At 41.7% G+C, this 22,944-nt stretch overlaps 1 protein-coding gene across 4 annotated transcripts in view; it reads right to left on the reverse strand.

Annotated features, from left to right (window-relative positions):
- Window positions 1-22,944, reverse strand: part of LOC122557930 (mitochondrial glutamate carrier 1-like) — a 129,721-nt gene that overhangs the window by 33,851 nt on the left and 72,926 nt on the right. For 3 of the 4 annotated variants that reach the window (XM_043706157.1, XM_043706156.1, XM_043706158.1), the window contains 2 exons: window positions 20,390-20,515; window positions 17,959-18,014 (listed from right to left, as the gene is read on the reverse strand). In XM_043706157.1, coding sequence (XP_043562092.1) covers window positions 17,959-18,014; window positions 20,390-20,515 — 182 coding nt within the window. Of the gene's footprint in view, window positions 1-5,103; window positions 5,151-17,958; window positions 18,015-20,389; window positions 20,516-22,944 lie in introns of those variants that run through there. The other variant, XM_043706159.1, reaches the window with a different exon arrangement.

A 22,944-nucleotide genomic window follows, 5' to 3' on the forward strand; every position in this document is an offset into this window, starting at 1 on the left:
GGAAAAGAATATTGCTCTTCAAGTTCCCTCCTTTTACCAACTGCCAAGTACAACAATGAACACAAGGGAAAGCTGCAGGGATGTGACTTCAATATTGTTTACTTAAACAAGGCAAATTGTTTCAACTCTCCTATGGTTTAATGTTATCTGGTTCAGAATATATGTAGATTTCAGTTTAGTCTTTTCCAACTTTTTGTTCAATCCAAGCAGAATTAAGTGCGACACTTAAAATTACTGAAGTTACTCTTTGTTGGAGCTGCTGAACTTCGTTATGAGGCTCGTACAGGTGTATAGGCCAGAACACAGTTCAAATTGGGCTGATCCTGGTTTCAGCCTATAAACATAACTTGAAACGTTGTGCAAATAGATAGAAGCACCTAGGGCTGTTCGCATTGGAAAAGAGATGGTTTGGAGGACCAGTCAGTTTAACTTCAGTAGTGGGGAAGCTTTGAGAGAGAGAATTATTCGGGACAGAATTACTGGTTACATGAGAAAGGTAGGTTGATGGGGAAGAGTCAATATGGATTTGTAAAGGGGAAATCATGTTCAAGTAACTTGCTAGACTTTTTGAGGTCATAACTGAAAGACTCAGTAAGGGTAATGCTATTGATGCGATGTACATGGATTTTCAGAAGGCATTGGACACAGTGCAATACAACAGACTTGTGAGGAAGGTTCTGGTCATGAAATAAACAGTTAGTAACAACATGCACAAAATTAGTTGAGTGACAGGAAATAGAGTAATGGGCTGGAAGGAGGTTTGAAAGGGAGCTCCTCCCATTGGTTGAGTATCGGGACCCTTGCTTTTTCTGATATATATATTAATGACCTGAATTTTGATGTGCAGGGGATAAACTAAATGTTTGTAGATACACAAACCTTGGAAGAAAATGTAAGCTGTGAAGAGGACAGTGCGGAACTTCAAAAGGACATTAACTGAAAGATGAGTTTTTATGTTGAGAAATGCAACGTCATGCATTTTGGTGGAAAGAACATTGAGAGACCATTTAAAACAGGGGATACTATTCTAAAGGGGCACAAGAACAGCGGTGTTCATGTGCACAGATCATTTAATGTGGCAGGGCTGGTAGGGAGAGCAATAAATAAAACATACAGCATCATTGGTATTATAGTAGAGGCATAAAGTACAACAGCAAGACAGTGATATTGAATTTGCAAAAAGAACTTGTCACATCTCAGATGGAGCATTACATACACCACACTGCAAGAAGGATGTGAACACACTGCAGAAAGTTTAGAAGTAGTTTACAAGAATTGCTCCAGAGACGAGAAACTTTAATTCTGCGGATAGAATGAAGAATTTGTATTGCTCTCCTTCAAGTTAGAAAAGCTAAAAGGAGATGTGATGGAGATTTTCAAAACTAGAAGCAGTCTGGATCAAGTAGATAAGGATAAACTGTCCCTGCTCATCAACAAAAAAAAACAAGCAGACTTAGACTTAAAGTGATATGCAATAGCAAGTTTGAAGTGAGGCAAAACCTTTTCACTCAGCAAGTAGTTAGGATATGGAGTGAACTACCTGGAAGTGTGGTCTAGGTGGGTAAAATTGAGGCATTCAGGAGAGTATTGGATGATTATTTTAGGTAATAAAGTAATTTGCAAAGGTATGTTGAAAAGGCACAATGGGCTGGATGGCCTCCTTTCGTGCCATAATACTTTGGTGATCCTGTATTTTGATAAAAGCATTCAAAATAATGAGGGATCTGGACAGAGTAGAGAGGGAGTAATTGCTCCCATTGGCAAAAGGGTTGAGAATCAGAAGACACTAATTTATACTGACTGCCAAAAGAAGCAGTGGCAGATAAGCAGGAAGCTTGGAGAACTGTAGCATCACATGGGAATGCATTTTTTTTTAAAAAAAAGCACAATGAGCAGTTCGGACCTACAAATAGTGTGCTCATAACTGTGATGGAGTTAGATTCAATATGGCTTTGGGTGACACCATTAACTGTGTGACTTCCACTTGCTGCCTTCACAAGGTGGAATGTGATTGATCCTGTACAAAGATTGCAAGATAATGAAAAGGCTGGCTGTACCAGAGAGTCCAGGAAAAATAGGACTGGTGGGAAATGGGTCTCAGCGAGTGAGAGAAACTGATCGTAAACTTATGCCTGCTACGATATTCACAGAGGTTTAAAAACCAGAATGTTTGTTAACTTCAGATTGCTAAACTGAAAAACAACATTCACAGAATCTATCATAGAATCCCTACAGTATGGAAGCAAGCCATTTGGCCCATTGCATCCACACTGCTCCTCTGTAGATTATCCCACCCCGCTATCCTATCCCTGTAACCCTGCATTTCCCATGGCCAAACTGCGTAATCTGCACATCCTTGGGCTGTGGGAGGAAACTGGAGCACTCGGAGGAAACCCATGCAGACACGGAGAGGATGTGTGTGTGGAATTTGCAGAGTCACCCAAGGCTGGAATCAAACATGGGTCCCTGGCACTGTAAGGCAGCAGTGCTAACCATCGCACCACTTGTTGCCCCAGCATTCTGGTGACGCATTTCAAAAACATCAAGGATGGATAGACAAAGCAATCTCTAGTGCACAGCAAGGCATTGTGACTCATTATGAAGAATCCAAAAAAACTATAATCCTCTTTCAAATTTAGCGCATTAGAATTTTTATTCTTTTAAAAAAAAAAGCACTCCGGTTTTAAAGCAAAAAATGTACTGGTCTTAAATCTGTTACATCTTTCACTCTGAAGGCTGTAGTTGGGTAGCAAATGTGTTTGCAGAATTAAAAATGTAGAGAACATCAGCTCAAATCCCATTCTAACAAAAATTATTTAAATTTAGTTTGAAATAAATCAGCAGATAAATATCTAGACCGATTAAAAATGAACTTGAGGCTATCCGATTGCTGTAATAATCCAAACGGTTCAGTAAACTCCTTCAGGGAAGGAAACTTGCTGTCCCACACAATGGAATTAACACACAGCGTTCCACAGCAGCAGCATTACATACCACTCAGAATGGCAATGTTTAGAGGATAGGGAAAATATTTTTGAGGTGGAGATCTGAATGGGAACTTTTTAAAAATCATCAGTTTGTAAGGGTAGTATGGTCACTGAAGACATTTGAGCTGCAAAGCCCTATGGCATGGAGTGCCTCGTGATGCCTCATCTATATCATGTGAATTTAGGGGTGGTGCTTCCAGGAAATTCTTCATAGCAGATGAGATAATAGGATGAACATTCAGCTGCAAACAAGTGTTAATAGCTGGACATGGAACAACATGGTAGAGACTTGGAAATTGAAGAGCTAGTGTCTTATACACTGTTAGAGAAGGATGCATTCTACTGTGGAGAGATGGAATCTTTCAACTTTTCTGACTAGAATTTACTGGTGTGAAATTTAATCAGCTCCTTCATCATTTTAGTTGTGCTTATGCAAGTAGCAATTCTCTAATGCATAACACTGTAGTAACTGGATTGGGGAATCCTCCTTTGTTCACAAGTAAAAAAAAACTGAACCAGCTCTTGGTTTACTGAGTTCTTAGTATCTCTCAGATTAGTGTATGCTAAAAGGAAAATAAAAGTATGGACATTACCATGTATCTCAGATGTTAGGAGAGCAGTCTGATCCTAACATTTCCCTGCTGTTGGGCACGCATGGGACAAGGAAATCACACAGAATAGAAGCTCATGGGAGGAAAAGACCACCGTCATCAATCATTGGTGGAATTACCAAATCATGCAAATGATGGAAATCAGATTATTTGCTGGCCACGATGTTGTAGAGTTTTAGCAACATCCGCTAGCCTCTCAGTAATGAATGGCTATTTCAGTACCATTGACAGGAGCAAGAACAAAATATTATTTGGAAGTCAACATTCAACCATGAATTACAAATGATAGATTTCAAGATTATTTGTTCAAGTTTCCTTTGTTCAGTTTGCAGCTAAGTAAATTGTCTAGCTAATTTCCAAGTTATACAATGGGCCAAATAAAAATTGGGGCTTCACTGATGTGGAAATACAGGACCCAAGTTCCATTTTAAATGTCAGCACATTCCTGAACGCAGCAGCAACTCGAGAAAACTCTGTTTCCCTTCTGGGAGGAACATAAATTAAAGTGGTGTGATGATGAGGCATTGCTGGAGGTCTTTCAGAAGTTAGTGCAACAAATACAGTGATTTTAAAAGGTTTGGTAACTAGTTTTCAGACCGACCACATATCAGACTAGAGAAAAAGTAGCTTAAAACAAGAGGTGTGCACTCTAACATTAACAAAAAATCTTCAGGTTATGTCCCACAATCAGCTCCATCACATTGCATGTCATATTTGATCATTTTTAAACCATTCCTCTTTTCCACAAAATTGACACTTCAGTTTTTAACGACAGTCTTTCTAGATTGAAGAAAAACAATTCCCAATTTAACTAGATTAATATAAAACATGAAAAAAACTCTTGAAAAATTTTGAATCATTTAATCTGCTTGGGTCTGGTTACATAATTCTGGGTTTGTACAAATAAAATTTGCTTTTATGCTTCAACAATTCAGGGATGCTAGTCAGCTTGGACCATTTGACATGTCATTTCCAAGTCATGTTCCAAGCCATTTCCAATAAAGATATATGTCACTGCTCCGTTAAAGCAATTAAATCAATATTCTGATCCCCCTCACACCATTGCAGAGAAAAGCTCATTACAAGGATGTGCTGCAGTAGGACGAGAAGAAAGCCCACCACCTATGCAAGACAACTTGGAGTGGGTAATAAATGGAACATCACCATCATTGCCCATTATCCAAGAATGATCGATTGCTTTCAAAAAAAAAAGCATTAAAAAAAAGTCAATGCAAAGTCCAAAATGTCACGACTCCATGAGATGTACCATTTTATTTTTTAAAAAAGCAAACTTCAGACATAGGCTTAAAGAAGCTGGAAACATTTAGACCAACAACTTTGAAAAATGTGAGTTCCATGCAAAACACCCAGTTAGTAAGAAAATGAACCCTGCTCCAAAATGGTCCCTTCACCACACCATACAAAAAGCATTTATTCAATACTGCCATTCTTCCCCCAAGATAGGACATTGCAACAAGGTCTTTCATTATATGCATTTACCATACCATTAAAAGTGGCACTGGTCTTTTGAGTGCCCATACTTTCTTGTCCTCTGAAAGAAAACAAATAAGGTATTTTCACATCTACAATTGACGACTTCCTTTTTAATAACTCTGCATACATTTCCCACCTGCATAATCATATAAAAACTCAAGTACCTTTAACAAGGAATGAAACATAAACTTCATCAAAAAATGATTATAAGCAATGACTAATTTCAATATAATTTAACTGATATAGAAATTTTGCCTAAATGAAATGTGGTAAAGGACACCTCTCAATACAACACTGACTGGTACAGACTATGACGGCTCAGGGTCAAACTGTGCTGAAATACCAAAACTCACCTGAAGTCAAGGAGATTAATGTCAGCGTTGAGACTGGAGGCAAATGGGGAGGAGGAATCAAACTTGCAAGTGATCGCTGTTAGAAAGTTACAGGCATACATTCATTGGGCAAAGATATGAATAGGTTGGTGTGTGAAGTGTCCCATGACTTTGTGGTTAAATCTGTGGACTAGGCAGCTTACAATATATGCTAAAGGGTGCCTTATTTCTTTGTAACTGAGTCACATACAACAGTACAGTATAGGAACAGGTCCTTCAGCCCATCATGTCTATGCCTACCATAATGCTATTCTAAACTAACACCATCTGCTTGTACATGGTCTGTATCCCTCTATTTCCTGCCTATTTGTGTTTCTAAATGCCTCTGAAATGCTGCTATCCCCTCTGCTTATACCACCTCCCCCTGGCAGAGCATCCCAGGTACCTACCACCCTCTGTGTAAAAAAAACTTACCTCACACAATTCCTTGAAATTTTTCCCCCCTCACATTAAACAAATACCCATAGTATTTGACATTTCCACTGTGTGAAAAAGACTCCAACTATCCACTGTCTCCATGTCTCTCAGAATTTTATACAATTCTATCAGGACACCTCTCAGCTTCCAACATACCAGCAAAAAACATTACCTCGAGTCAGTACTCTCAGGAGGGAATACATATACACATTTTTATAAATAATACAATGTTATAGGTTTTTATATTGCATTGTCACACTTAATGTCTAAGAACTTGGTTTCCTCTATTACTGCAGCATTCAATTTATCCTTGACATGAGGTACAGGCAAAAGGATGATATCTGGTAAAGCAGCCATTTCAATTCTAAACGCTAACCTCTCCTGTTGCTGCAGCCTTCTTTGCTTTAAACTCATCTTACAATGCTGGTGAATACTTCAATCAACTTTCTATCTATCTATCTTTCCTTCATGCTCGATATGCACCTTTTACCCACAGTCTTCTTCCACATTTCATTCCCACTTGGTGTAAACTCTACTCAATCTTTCTCAAAAATATCAGGATAGCACAGTCTAACCTGATCATTACCTATTCTCAACATGTCACATATCTTCTCAATGTCTGCTTGTTCTTCACCTTGGTTACTCACTGAAAATAAAAGGTCCCTTACACAGTGTATTCCTTGTAGTGCTGAGGGGATAGCAGGTACAGAGTAATTTGCAGGTCGAAATTGGAAAACAAAATGGGCAGACCTGGAATAAAAGGATCTGAATTAATTCATTCATGATTGTCTCCACAGAGACGGAAACGGGGAACTTGCTATCTTTATCATGTGACAGTTCTACAAAATATAGTTGACTCTTCAATTCACATTTTCAATAAGTGCAGAATGCTCACACAGTTTTACAGCCAACTAGCAAACAGAAACATGTCATTGGGTTCAACTTTAACTGGAGGCAACTATTTTGATAGTCATCAAGTAAACAAACAAAGCTGAACACAAAACTTCAGTATAAAACAAACACACGTCTCCTTGCTGTTTAATGTCCACCGTAATTCTGTCCAGATTGCCAGCTGGAACGGACCAGCCAGAACCAGGAAATTTCCATCCATTTTATAACGTTATCTAAATGCTTACCAGACTTCTCACAGAATGGGCACAAGCACAACGGCCCAATGAAATTTGATGCAAAAGATTTGCTAATGGCCAATCTATTGAAATTTCTACTTGCTCACCTGGTCAATGTTCTCATTTACTGGGATGCGATACTTTGTAGTTGTATATCTTATCCCTTTTGTTGTGAAATCCATTGCAAGATTTGAAAATCATTTTATGAGATTTTAAGAGTATCAAGTGCTACAAATTAGAATGCAAAACTCATCAGATAGCACTAAGGTGATGTTCACAAACAATTTAGCTGCTTCTTATTTAAGAAAGCTACAGCAAACTATGGGAGTAATGATGGAGGATGGTTTCCTTTGGCTCAGCAGGGAGATGGATCCACAAGCCCAAGCATGAGTGGAGTAGGTAGTGCCTGAAGTGGGTGGGTGGTATGCTCAGGTTTTCATACATTTCTCCTGTTGTTTCCACTTGTCCTCCATTGCAGGCTGAGGGAGACATCCAAAACAGTTGGCTTGATCTCCAAGTTTGCCAGTCTTGGACTAGCAATTCCCGCACATTGGTGGGGAGATTGCATCTTTTTGAGGAGTATTTGATAACATACTTGAAGCATGCCCTTGACCCTGCAAATAATAGCTCATCATAAAGAAGTTCAAAGTAGACAGCATATTTCAGAAGTCTTGTGCGAGGCATGCAAATGATGTGGTACAATCAACACTGCTGATTGATCATAACTATCATAACTAGTGCCTTGATACTGGGCATATTGGTAAGGCATATTTTAGAATATTGCGTACAATTCTGGTCAGTAAAAACAATGACTGCAGATACTGGAAACCAGATTCTGGATTAGAGTATCGCTGGAAAAGCACAGCAGTTCAGGCAGCATCCGAGGAGCAGGAAAATCGATGTTTCGGGCAAAAGCCCTTAATCAGGAATAGAGGCAGAATGCCTGCAGGGTGGAGAGATAAATGAGAGGAGGGTGGGGTGGGGAGAAAGTAGCATAGAGTACAAAAGGTGAATGGGGGTGGGGATGAAGGTGATAAGTCAGAGGAGGGTGAAGTGGATAAGTGGAAAGGAAGATAGGCTGGTAGGACAAGTCATGGGGACAATGCTGAGCTGGAAGTTTGGAACTGGGGTGAGGTGGGGGAAGGGGAAATGAGGAAACTGGTGAAGTCCACATTGATGCCCTGGGGTTGAAGTGTTCTGAGGCGGAAGATGAGGCGTTCTTCCCCCAGGTGTCAAGTGGTGAGGGAGCAGCGAAGGAGGCCCAGGACTTCCATGTCCTCGGCAGAGTGGGAGGGGCAGTTGAAATATTGGGCCACAGAGCAGTGGGGTTGATTGGTGCGGGTGTCCCAAAGATGTTCCCTAAGGCACTTTGCGAGGAGGCATCCAGTCTCCCCAACGTAAAGGAGACCACATCGTGAGCAATGGATACAATAAATGATATTGGTGGATGTGCAGGTGAAACTTTGATGGATGTGGAAAGCTCCTTTAGGGGCTTGGATGGAGGTGAGGGGGGAGGTGTGGGCACAGGTTTTGCAATTCCTGCAGTGGCAGGGGAAGGTGCCAGGATGGGAGGGTGGGTTGTTGGGGGGGTGTGGACCTGACCAGATAGTCATGGAGGGAATGGTCTTTGCGGAAGGCGGAAAGGGGTGGGGTCCGTTTGAAGGTGGCGGAAATGTCGGATGATTTGGTTTATGCGAAGGTTGGTAGGGTGGAAGGTGAGCACCAGGGAGAGTTCTGTCCTTGTTATGGTTGGAGGGGTGGGGCCTGAGGGCGGAGGTGCGGGATGTAGACGAGATGCGTTGGAGGGCATCTTTAACCATGTGGGAAGGGAAATTGCGGTGTCTAAAGGAGGAGGTCATCTGGTGTGTTGTGTGATGGAACTGGTCCTCCTGGGAGCAGATACGGTGGAGGCGGAGGAATTGAGAATATGGGATGGCATTTTTGCAGGTGGTAGGATGGGAAGAGGTGTAATCCAGGTAGCTGTGGGTGTCGGTGGGTTTTTAAAAAATGTCTGGTCCCCTTCCTATCGGATGGATGTTGTGATACTTGAAAAGGTTCAGAAATGATTTACAAGAATGTTGCCAAGTTTGGAGGATTTGAGCTATTGGGAGATGGATGGATAGGATAAATCGACAAAGTCTTTTCCCTGGGGAAGTCCAGAACTAGAGGGCTTAGATTTCAGGTGAGAAGGGAAAGATATAAAAGGGACCTAAGGGGCAATTTTTTCACACAGAAAAAAAATGTATGGAATGAGCTGCCAGACCAAGTGATGGAGGCTAGTACAATTGCAATATTTAAAAGGCATATGGATAGATATATGAAGGAGGGGGGTTTGGAGGGATATGGGCCAGGTGCTGGCAGGTGGGACTAGATTGTGTTGGGATATCTAGGCGAAAGTGAGGACTGCAGCTGCTGGCAATCAGATTAAGATTAGAGTGGTGCTGGAAAAGCACAGCAGGTCAGGCAGCATCCGAGGAGCAGGAAAACCTATGTTCGGGCAGGAGCCCTTCATCAGGAATGAGACCTTTTTTTTCCCACGACGTGTATTGAATTCGATGCGTTGGGATATCTGATCGGCAGGACGGGTCTGGTTTCGTGCTGTACATCTCTATGGCTGTATGTTTGCCTGAGAGAGGACACTGATGAGAACACCAGTCTTGCCAGTGGATTTGCAGGATTTTGCGAAGGAATTATGTGTGATATTTCTTGAGGTATGTGCTATACATCTCCTGAGAGTCTGACACCTAGAGGCAGGCTGGTAACTCTGCTGCCCTGACGACCATGAGGTTGGTGTTCAAGGTTGGAGATCTTCGTCATCAAACACTTTGTTCCTTAAGAGTTGGCACATCAGAAGCAATGTTGCATTTCATCACCAACATGGTAGCACACCGTGGGATGTGGTCAAGATAACACACATCACAGACTAAGTTTCAGTTCAGGAGATCCTCAAAAAAATAGTCCTTGCAACAATCACCCACTGGCTCTCGGTCCTTGAGGAATGCCATTCTATTCTCAGGTCTTGGTTTGATACGTCCTCAGATGCTGGAACTGAAAACAATCTTGACTGCTTAAAAGAATTAATGTGTGTTATGATTGTGGGTAGGTTGTTGTAATCCTGTGCTCATTCTGTTGAACATTTGTTCCTTCAGCCATTGAATTTTTTTGTTGGACCATGGTCTCATTTGCCTCTCGGCCTGCTTTGCTTTCCCAAGATGTCGATCCCAGTTCAGGTATGTTTTGCACTTGTGATTTAATAGTACCTCAATCTCCAGTTCACTTTCATCAAACCTGTCTTGACGTTTCCTGGCAGATAAATCCTAAATTCTTTCCGGGTGCTGTTTACGATAGATTGAAGGACAAACCAGGCAATGCGGACGTTCTGTGATTTCCAGTCATCGAGTGCACTGGAGTCAATCAATGTTGAAGTGCCTGCAGCAGCACTTCTGCTGCCACTGCTGCTTGTGGATGGTGACTGAAGCAGAAAGCAGGCCAGATTAGGAAATGAGAGCTGAAAAATGTGTTGCTGGAAAAGTGCTGCAGGTCAGGCAGCATCCATGGAGCAGGAGAATCGATGTTTCGGGCATAAGCCCTTCTTCAGAAATGAGGAAGGAGTGCCAAGCAGGCTAAGATAAAAGGCAGGGAGGGGCGTTGGGAATGCGATAGGTGGAAGGAGGTTAAGGTGAGGGTGATAGGCCGGAGAGGGGGCAGAGGGGGTCGGGAAGAAGATTGCAGGTCAAGAAGGCGGTGCTGAGTCCGAGGGTTTGGACTGAGATAAGGTGGGGGGAGGGGAAATGAGGAAGCTGGAGAAATCTGCATTCATCCCTTGTGGTTGGAGGGTTTCTAGGCGGAAGATGAGGCGCTCTTCCTCCAGGCGTCGTGTTACCATGGTCTTGCGATGGAGGCGGCCAAGGTCCTGCATGTTGGGTTGGTTGGTGCAGGTGTCCCAGAGGTGTTCTCTGCAATGTTCCGCAAGTAGGCGGCCTGTCTCCCCAATATAGAGGAGGCCACATCAGGTGCAGCGGATGCAGTAAATGATGTGTGTGGAGGTGCAGGTGAATTTGTGACGGATATGGAAGGCTCCCTTGGGGCCTTGGAGGGAAGTGAGGGGGGAGGTGTGGGCGCAAGTTTTGCATTTCTTGGTGTGGACCTGACGAGGGAGTCGCGGAGGGAGTGGTCTTTCCGGAACGCTGATAGAGGAGGAGAGGGAAAGATATCCTTGGTGGTGGGGTCTGTCTGGAGGTTGCGGAAATGACGAAGGATGATACGATGTATCTGGAGGTTGGTGGGGTGGTAGGTGAGGACCAGTGGGGCTCTGTCCTGGTGGCGATTGGAGGGGCGGGGTTCAAGGGCGGAGGAGCGGAAAGTGGAGGAGATGCGATGGAGAGCATCGTCAACCACGGCTGAGGAGAAATTGCGGTGGAGAGCATCGTCTTCAAAGACCGCTTCAGGAATCTACCTGAAGAAGGTCTCATGCCCGAAACGTTGATTCTCCTGCTCCTTGGATGCTGCCTGACCTGCTGCACTTTTCCAGCAACACATTTTCAGCTCTGATCTCCAGCATCTGCAGTCCTCATTTTATCCCTGTTGTCCAAGAGGGCCCTGATCTAGGTCCCAAATTTTATTTTGACAGTCTCTACACGTGGTTCTTTTACTTAGAGTGGTTGTTGCACACCAACTAATACATAGTGCTGGTGGAGCACGTAATTAATCCAATGACTGGGTTGGTCGAGCACTGGGATTGGATCCTACAGGATTACCGAGGGCTGCTCTTTTTCCCTCCCTGGTGTCCTCGAAGTTTCTCCTACTCTAATATGGGTGTCTCTGTCACACACACACACACTCCCCTTCTCCTCCCTAATATGGGTCCCACACACTCTCCCCTTCTCCTCCCTAATATGCTTGATGTTTCCCACTCTGATCCAGATCCTGTGCAACTTAACATCCTGGTAGCTGAGCAAGATTTGGATGTTTTTAGACCTTTCCGCAAGTCTCAAACACACCTTGTCGATATTTCCATATTTACTGTGTAAGGCTTTCAACAGTTTTTTAAAAAAACTATCGGCACCTGATGATTGATCAGTTATCTCTGCAGACACTCCAAGACCCCATCATTTACTTTATGAAACACTCCTATTTTCAACTATCCATGAAACCAGAGATGGAGCTACTAATATCCTTTTTTCAAAGTCATTTGTTGAAAAAGACTAAACCCTGCAAATTTCAACTCGCCACACTCCTCAATCCAGAATACAAATCATTCAGATAAATGCTATCTCTGATCATATAATCATAGTTTTGTCCCTCCACCACCAATACATCAGCAGCAAAATGCACCATCACAAGGTGCCAAGCAGCAACTCATTTCGGCTCCTTCAACAGCACCTTTCAAACCTACCTAAAAAGACCAAGGCAGCAGATACTTCATAACACCATTAACTGCAAATTTCCCACCATACATCAAACCATCCTGACTTGGGACAATATCGCCTTTTTTTCCAGTATTGTGGTTCAAACTCCATCTGAGTGCGTGTATACATGTGTGTGAATGTGTGAATACATGTAGAAACACACACATATACATATATATATGCGCGTGTGTGTGTGTGTGTGTGTGTGTGTGTGTGTGCGCACACATGAACTCGCCTATAACCAATGCACCTCAATTGTTCAAGAAATCAGCTCAAATTCATAAGGCTAATTAAAGATGGGAAATCAATGCTGGCCAAGTAAGCCACAAAGATACATTGTGAACAAAATTTTTTTTTAAAAACTCAAAACTTCCATGGCATGGTGACTGTGTTTGTCAGGTTTGTGTATGAGACACATGTGCTATCGCTTATAAAAGGGAATCGGGTTGTCACTGTCTTAAGAGACGAAGTGAGTGGAGCTGGAAAAGCACAGCTGATCAGGTTGCATCAGAGGAGCAGGAGAATCGACGTTGCAAGCATAAGCTTTTCATCAGGAATCCGCATTCCTGATGAAGAACTTGTGTTCGAAATATCGACTCTCCTGTTCCTCAGACGCTGCCTGACCGGCTGTGCTTTTCCAGCACCACATCCTTCGACTCTGATCTCCACCATCTGCAGTGCTCACTTTCTCCCATTGTTTTAAGAGACTTCAGATTTAACTGTGCCTACTTCAACCATGTGTTGATGCTGGAATGTTCATACATCTGCACGCTCAATGATATGTGTAAGAGCAAACATAATTAAGAAGAACACAAATCTCATTGGTGCCTTATGGTCTGATTTAGTTGCACAATGAAGTCATAAGATTCCAATCCAAGGTCTCTGTAGCAGCAGTGAGGAAATTCAAGAGAAACACAATCACTCATTTGAAATCATGGCATGAGAGGAAAAGCTGCAGATTCCAGTGAAGTTGGCTCACATGACAAAATAGACTGCCTCCAGTAAAACTTTATTTCTAGCAAGACTGCAGAAAGGTCACTAATGAACTCTTCCAACTTGCCAGTCAAAACTTGCAACTACAGACAGACTCAAGTGATTTTTGTAGGCAATGTTCAAAGGGTGACTCAAAAGCAGACACTGAGGAGGCAAATTCCCGATAGGTCTGTTTAAGGATAGAATTGAGGTACAGTTCCAACTACTAAGTTCCTGTTCCTCTGCTACGACCTTATGCATGTACTGCAGCTGTGCTTGAACTTGAGACAGTCAGGTCTGAAATAATGTAGGATGTGATGGTTTGGTCTTGGTCTTTTTAACTTCTAATAGGCTTGACAAAACACATATTGCAAACAGCTTATTAGCAGTCTTCACACAGTCACATGACATGTGTGATGGCTTTGGGTTTGTGTATATTCCATAAATGAGTGTGTCCAGAAGGGATCATAAGCACTAGCCAAAGATTGATGAACTCTTCCAACTTCTCCATTCCACTATGCCATAGGCTCTGACGTTATTCAGCAAAGTCCTTTCAAGGAAGTCAAGAAATTGAAATTGCAATGCATCCTTCCAATACAAAATCTGCACTGTTTTGTCTATGCTTCATCTTGCTATTAGCAAAGAAGCTTTGAAATGATGCAAATTTTAAGTATATATGTCATGACACTCAGGAATAGATCATAAAGTCCACGTGTAGAACACGTATTTGAAAGATTTAACATATATTCTTCAAAGATTTCAATACAAAAACAGTTTAAATGGCAAGTTACAAATGATGTTTGTGCACTGTTATAGCAAGATCATTAATGGTAAACATTCAAAAGTACAGGTTATTAGAGATTACAGAAAAGGGAAGCTTCAAGACCATGACTGATCTATACACAGCGTGAAGACTTGAAATTTGAGACTGGAAACCAGCTGCTAGTCTGGGTTGGTAAGGAGTGAGATGATGCAGGGACAGAACTAATGTAGACCATGATAATGAGCAGCAGAGATTTGAATGAGTTGTGGCTTATAGAGGGTAGACTTCAAGAACTTGTCAACACCAATACTGGAAGAGTATACTGACAGAAGAAATTAATCTGGGTGTCATCAGCAAATGAACTGAGGTAGGGACATAGGAGAGAGCTAAAAGTAAGCAGTGCTTGTGTCAAAGCTTAAGGGGATCAGAAGGTCAGCTTTAACATTTAACTACAAGAGCAGAACTGAGGCTGCAAATTCTGTGGGAAGTAACTCATCTCCTGTCCTCCATCTATAAACACAAGTCAGAAGTGTACTTGAATACTCTCTACTTTACGGAATGAATGCAGCTCCTACAACACTTTCCAAGACAAAGTCGAGCACTTGACTGGCACTCTATCTGCCACCTTAAATAACTACTCCCTCCACTACCAACACACCGCAGCAGCAGTGTGCCCACCTCTCAACCCAGTAACGTCTACACTGAGAAGGAGAAGACAGCAAATGCATGGGAATAACACCGTTCTACATTCACTGCCAAACTGCAAATCATCCTCACTTGGAACTATATCATTGTTCCTTCACTGGCAGAGTCAAAATCATGGCCCTAACACTGTTATGGGCATATTTACACCCGATGCCCTGCAACAGTTCAAGGAGGCAATTCACCACCACCTTTGCGATGCGATCAGGGATGATCCAGAAATGCCATCCTTACTAGAAAACATTCAGTCCATGGAAGAATGAAAACAAGAAATAAGATGTTTTAAGCATTTAAGGACAGCAACCAGAAAGGAAGCCAAAATCAACGCTAAACAGCAAGGTTATGGACATTTGTCTGGGGCCGTGAATCTTTCCCACTTCTAGCTGGTGGAAACATCAGTTTGTTACATACTAGATATCAGACGGACAGTCTGATAACAGAGGTGCTGCAGAGGTACAGCATTAAATCATAATATACTTGTAGAACCTAATCCATTATCACCAGATGATACTGGCAATTGTTGGCAGTATGGTGACAAGGAATTGGAGGGACCAAGAACATAACCTGGAAGATTTCAGATGCAAATGGTTGACAGCTGAAAGAAAACAATGTTCGAGATGCTTGGGCCATAACTTCATGGGTATGTGTAGAATGGAGAGAAAGGTTTTATTAAGCTGGACACCAGAGGGGTGTTGGACCAAGCTATTACTTCACACTTTCAGAGACATCAATGAGTTGACAACACACCAGGTTACAGTCACAGAAAAATCATGAAACTTGTTTTGCATTTTCCGTGCTGAAACAATTAAGTTTGAGATTTTTGATGGGTAGCTTTATTGTAGCAGCTGCCACCTTCATTTTCATTGGATGCAAGTCTTCTGGGGCTTTGCTGACAACATTCATTCCATCAATGTATTCCTGCCGCATGTTTTGGAACACTTTTCTGGGCATGGCACCCTCAGTAGCAGCCCTCCGTTCAACTAGAATGTGTCCCAGTGAACTCAGGCGTATATGGGAAAACAGACTCTTGGGTTTACTGGAATGCTGCAACTTCAAATCAAATTCCCTTGGGAGTTAAGCATGATTGACATATGACAGCTGTTTGAACAATCCATCCTGGAGCCTGCCATGCACTGGCAAGGATACATTATATCAACCCAGTTCATCTATGCTGACAAAAATGTTAGGGCTAATAAGCAACTGTACAAGAAAATTAGCAAGATATTTTGCATTAGGTCATTCCTTTCCAAATTATCACCCTGAGGAATTTCTTCAATTTTTACACAAGAGTTCAGACCCGCCATCAGATAGAGGCGCAAACCTGCATCTTATTTTAAATTGAGATTTTTCTTGGCTGCCAAGAGAGAGCTTCCTCTCCCTTCCTGGTGACATGCTGTTTTCATCAGGCCTTTCTGCAGGCTAGAAAGGTAGTGGGTGCAAACCGCACGTATCTTTTCACAGATCAGGGCTGTTATTGTGACACTTGTAAATAATTTGAATTTCTTCCCTGTGCCATTTTCAAATGCTGGTCTGCGTTTTGGAAGCCCAATAAAATGCACCTTCTTGGAGATCTCATAACAACTACAGGGAGCCTGCTGAGAAATCTGGAACATTCTGATAGAGCATTTAACATTTGCCTATTAGACATCACCATTGGATGCTGTAATGTAGTGCAAAAGTGTTGGTTTCGATCCTGCAAAAGTACGCTGACAATAGCACTGCACAAATGTTGACATGCACATGATAGATTTCTAACAGAGAAAGTGCCAGATGTTCAAAACTGTATAAAATGCACTGACAAACACTCCTGCCATGTTTTACACACAGTTTTAAACATACAGATATCTTTTCCTTTGGAAAGTAGTTGCCTGGCTACTGAACATTTTACAAAATTAACATAACCACCTGTCCCACTCCATTGACTGACAATTTCCATTGAAACTAAAACCTTCTGTTCTTTCAATTTCAGTGGAATGTGGAGCAGAAAGCAAATGTTTTGACAGCTCTCCCTTTTTGAGTGTACATGGTCAAGTTCCACAACTTAGTTCCACCAATGACATAGCTATTTAAGGGAGTGACTGACATTTTAAAAAAAAAATTCACAATATAATATGGCTTCATTGCTTATTTGAACAACTTAGTCGTTACTTCAGATTTTCTTCCTCCGCTCTGGGACTACAGCGTGCTTGTCGGATCAACGACAGACATTTGAATGAGAACTTTATTAGATTGTGACAGGCTATTTTTACTCCACCTGCAACCATTGATAGTGCATGACTCCTCAGAATTATATGCAGTGGATGTGGTACATGGGTGAATGGGGAGTATGACAGATTACAGATAACATGAGGAGCAATGGAGGTTGGAGTGGAGTGAGGCTCTTTGTGGAGGGGGGGGCAAGAATAATGTGGAGACCTTGAATCCAAGAACCAAAGCAGACATTCTAAGCAGCCTACCCTCTGCACCAGATTGTAGTTCAAACTCCATACAGAGCCGCAGTTTGCTCAAAATAAACAAAACCTTGGAAAAAGTCGCTCACGAGTCCAGTATGTGTTTTGGAAGCTGCAAAAGGGCCTAACAACCCCAGAGGACAATCCAGATTAAATCTCTCAGCGTGATGCTATTTCCATCAGAGTCGAGTGAATTTTTCTTTACACTCTTATGAAGCACCTCAGGGAATTTTCCAAATTAGAGGTACAATATAAAAGGTTAGTTATTGACCTGGTGACACCAGAGAAGCTGTGTGCAAATGCGACTCCCCTAGTGTCCTGCAGTGTGCCACTGTTTGCTGTCAAGAATTTCACATGAATAGTGGGCACAGGTGAAATCCCAAGTTGTGTAGATGACTGAGGCATTGGAACGGATTAGAAACCAACCTTTGCTCTACTCCCTACTGACAGCTTAACTGAGACATATGATTTTCTGAACAGCTACAATGGGGCAAGGTTTGACTTCAAACACAGCACAGATATCAGAATTGGCTGCCAAAACACAAAATAGTCACTTACTAACTTGATGAACACAAGTAAAGATGCAAATTAAGAACGATCAATACAAAATCAGGATTTTTTAAAAAAAAACCTACCTCTATACATCCCAAAATAGCCATCGGATCGGATTGTCTTAATAAGGCAGTCAGACCTGAAATAAAATGAAGAATTTGACAACTTTCTCCTCAGCAAGTGCAGAAAAGCAAAAAGGGAAAAGAAATGGCGGCACGGTGGCTCAGTGGTTAGCACTGCTGTCTCACAGCACCAGGAACTCAGGTTCGATTCCTGCCTCAGGAGACTGTCTGTGTGGAGTTTGCAAATTCTCCCCGTGTTTGCGTGGGTTTCCTTCGGGTGCTGCAGTTTGCTCCCAAAATCCAAAAATGTGCAGATCAGGTGGATTGGCCATGCAAAAATTGTCCGTATATTAAGTGCATTAGTCAGGGGTAAATATAGGGCAGGGGAATGGGTGTGTTACTCTTCAGAGGGTCAGCGTGGTCTTGTTGGGCCAAATGGTCTGTTTCCATACTGTAGGGAATCTAATCTAAACACATGCTTTCTTCATTTTAAAATATATGGTCTATATTAGTTCACTTTAAAATACATTGTCTAGCTTCAGAGTGGTATTTGTGATGATGTTGAAAACATACTCTCCATTAATTATTTCACTACAGGTGATGCACAGATTAAACTTTACATATTGGAGAAAGATTTTATCATTAACAATGTAACCACCTGGAAAGGAGAGCTCCAAGCGTGTGATTAATCAATTCTGGTTAAGTGACCAGTATGTCATTATGACTTCTTCAGCTTTTTATTAATTGATTCTTTCAGTATTTGTTTCAAGCTGGCTTCTCTTTGTCACTCAATTGCGCAAGAGCATCTGGTGCATTGCAATTGTTGGCCAAAGGAAGTATCCCCTTCTCAATTCTCCCCGGACGTGTTCCCACTCCTCACTTCATTTTCTGATCAAGGGGCAGTGCGTTGACCTATTCTGCCTCCAACTTTGCTGACCAAAAAACCTGGACAGTGGCTCTTCTGATTTCTCCCAGGCTCTCTCCACTGGGCGAATTTCTAATTTGAATTAGGCACCGCTAATGAACTGGCACAGCTAAACTGATCAAACCACTGCTTACCATTCTAGGACACCATCATCATCATTTTCAGATCACTCAGAACCTGTGGTATCCTTTGCTCTGTAAGGCTGCAGCCTGTTTCTGTGCACCTCATACCCAACTCTCATCTTCTGAAGCAACTGTATTGAACACCTTTCTGTTAGGATGATACATTGTTTGTAACATTTTACTACTACAGAAGCAGTCAACAACGTTACCAATAGATTGTACTGGTGAGATAAACAAGTCTCAAAAGTTTTTCAGTTCTATAATCAGCACTGACGTTTACAATAACTTTTCATTACGCCTGTCATTGCCTTTAGTCACACTCCCTCCCTTGAACTCCATTGTCAAGGACAAATTAATAAATCAAGACTTCTGGCACACAAGCATGTACAGATCACAAGCTGTAAACTGAAAAATATTTACTAACACCTGCCAATAGTTTTCTCTTGCAACACAGTACTATCAACCACTTTAAGGCTGACACCAAGGAAATGGGAAGTAGAGGAATAAGGAAAAAACATTGAAGAAAAGACGACAAGGACAATTTCCCAGGCTCGCTCCACTTGGCAAGTTTCTAAATTTGGATTAGGCACCTCTACTGAACAAGCAAAGCTAAAATGATTAAACCACAGCATACCATTCTACAGCACCAGCATCATTTTCAGATCATTTAGAACTCGTAGTATTCTTAGCTTTATAAGCCTCCTCTGAATATGTTCAGTGATTGACCACCACTGTAAAGAAACTGCAAGTGTAAAAGTTATGGTCTATCATGCCAGGTTATGTTCTTGGATCTGACTTGAACAATATTACCATCCACTGAGAGAGTAACAATGGTTAACCCCAAGCACTTAGTAGGCAATTTTGACTTTTGGTGACAATGCAAACCGTCCAGTAACACCTCTCCAGTAAAAATGCCTTCCAATCGTTATACATAGCCTGGCCAAGCCATTTACAATTCATCGTACAAATCTCTAACAATGATTGTTTACGATCAAGTTTATAAACTTCACAAACTCCCCAAAACTTGTATCCTAAAGAAAGCCAAGTTAATATTGCACTGCAGAATGAACAGCGAAGATTGTTTGGAGGCAATTATAAGTTAAGCAATTATTGTCAAATAACCAAGCAACATTGGATACAATGTATTAAAAATAAGTTTGATGAATGCTTTTCTCGGTGCCCTGTATATAACTAAGTAGCAATGTGTTTATAAAAGCAGATACTCAGATGAACCAATTCATTAAAATAAATGCTTATTGTGAACTCAGACATTCCAAATTGATTTTGACTCAAGTGTGCAACGTGGACATGAATTAGAGGTTATCAAATGCATAGAATTCATCTCTACAGCTGAGATCAAAAGCGAGATTATGTTGAGTGGTGTGCTTGCTTTTGTATTACTCACATGCTAGAGTACATCCGCTGGCCATTTTGCTGGTTTTGAAGCCGTGTTTTTGCCAAGTCTATTGGGAACACACAAGTGACGCCAATTAATCCTGCAATGCCTCCATTGATCAACTTGGCAGGTAAACTGGGAAGAGAGAAAAGACAAACTTTAAGAAATAGCAGCAGGGGTAGACTACACAGCCAGCCATGCTAATTCTAATACATTCATGGCTAGGCTAATCTTCTGTTTCATCTCTACTTTCCTGAGCCATTCAATCCCCTAATCCCTTCATTCCCCAAGTGATAAAAAATCTATCTATTCCAATTTTTAATTCACAGTAACCAGCTTTTTCCTTTTGATGCTTAGACTGCACATATGGTTTTTGATCTGGAAACAAAAACAATATTTTTTTTCCTCACCGAGAAGTAATTTCTGTGACATTGTGTAAATATTAGCCAGGTGTTTCACTGCAGTTTCAGAGTTCGTTAAGTCCACCAAACGAACAGCATGGACAGTACAGCAAAATGAACAAACTGCGTGGCAGTGATGCAAACCAATCATGTCTTCAGCAAAAAAAAATTCACAACTATTCACTCAGGAGGTTCAAATTCTATTTGCACCACTTAATGTAAGCTCAGGAAAAAAGGAAATCACATCCACTTCAGGTTCAAACACCATGCAATGTGCAGAAATCTGATATATCTGTGCACTAGTCCCTCCACTGTTTTACTGATACATGAAATAAGGCTTTACAATAAACAGTACCACTTTAAAGTTAGAGAGGGCAAGATCATGCACAAAGATGAAGTACTTTGATGAACACTTGAAATGTCACAGCTTTTAAGGCTATGGACCAAATGTTGGAAAATGAGATTAGGGTGGATATTACTTGACATGGACATGGTGGGCCAAAAGGCCTCTTTTTCTGTTGTAAGATTTCTATTAGGCTTACAAATACATGCATAAAATAACAAGACTATTATTACAGAGCTGAAAATGTGTTGCTGGAACAGCACAGCAGATCAGGCAGCATCCAGGGAACAGGAGAATCGACGTTTCGGGCATGAGCCCTTCTTCAGGAATGAGGAAAGTGTGTCCAGCAGGCCAAGATAAAAGGTAGGGAGGAGGGACTTGGGGGAGGGGCGTTGGAAATGCGATAGATGGAAAGAAGTCAAGGTGAGGGTGATAGGTCAGACTGGGGTGGGGGTGGAGAGGTCAGGAAGAAGATTGCAGGTTAGGAAGGCGGTGCTGAGTTCGATGGATTTGACTGAGACAAGGTGGGGGGAGGGGAAATGAGGAAACTGGTGAAATCCGAGTTCATCCCTTGTGGTTGGAGGGTTCCTAGGCGGAAGATGAGGCGCTCTTCCTCCAAACGTCGTGTTGTTGTGGTCTGGCGATGGAGGAGTCCAAAGACCTGCATATCCTTGGTGGAGTGGGAGGGGGAATTGAAGTGTTGAGCCACAGGGTGGTTGGGTTGGTTGGTCTGGGTGTCCCACAAGTGTTCTCTGAAACGCTCCGCAAGTAGGCAGCCACAATCAGTAAATAGAATTAAGATTCACATCAGTTATGATCACACTAAATAGAAAAGTAGACACAAGGATTGTATGGCCACTTAGGGTCCCTACAAAACTGATAGTCACTTTCAGTAAATAACCCATCCAGAGAAAACAAGAATTTCATGCCAGACTACAGCAGTGTCTGAAAACTTTTAATTTAACATTTCCAACATAAATAACTAATAAACGTAGATCACTAACTGTAGTTAACAGCAGTGGAAAAGCTTAAGAGATCAGTTTTAAAAAATTAATTGGTGATTTTTTTGTTTTGAGTCAGTCAGTCATTCAGCACCCTTCCTGGCCCTCAAATATTTTAGTTATTAATTATTCTCCTGAGGAAAGGGAGAATATGTTGCCATTTGTGTAATAACAACACAAGTTTGCTTGGTCTCCCTCAGAAACTTTGCGGTCGAGCTATTTCTGTAAAAGTACATTTTGGATACATGTAGGGTGTTTTCATGACACTTCGATAACTAAATTCCTTCTCTTGGAAACTGTTAACACAGGAAGATAAATATTTTGCACAAAAATACTACAGTACAGGAGAGTAACAATGAATCCAAGGAGTTGCAGCATCAATTATTCAGAAATTCAAAATCTATTAAGAGTAAATTCTGTTTGCTGGGTTTTTTTTTTTGACTTCAGGTGTTGGAAGCACTCAGCAAGCTGTGGAAAAGAGGTGGAATATTTCATCTTGCAACATGGCATGCACTGAGGTATGGCATGGTGTGATGCAAAGTGATGCTCCTCGTCTTCGCCTTTGGAATGTACACAACTACCTCACTAGTCCCCAACTTCAATTCAATAGAGCAACTTGGGTACTTTTTTTTCAAACCAGTCGTCCATACAAATTTGATCAGCAAGAAAAAGCAATTATGAGCTACTCACACCAAGTGTATCTAGATTTAATCCCTGATGTGTACATAGTGTTCTCAACTGAGATAGCTGTAGGCATGTTAACTTTGGCTCTAGTGCCCCCTGCCATGAAGCACCAAAAAGCAAAGATGAGCCAACGTT

This window comes from Chiloscyllium plagiosum, chromosome 16 (assembly GCF_004010195.1).
Source record: "Chiloscyllium plagiosum isolate BGI_BamShark_2017 chromosome 16, ASM401019v2, whole genome shotgun sequence".
Taxonomy (NCBI): Eukaryota; Metazoa; Chordata; class Chondrichthyes; order Orectolobiformes; family Hemiscylliidae; genus Chiloscyllium; species Chiloscyllium plagiosum.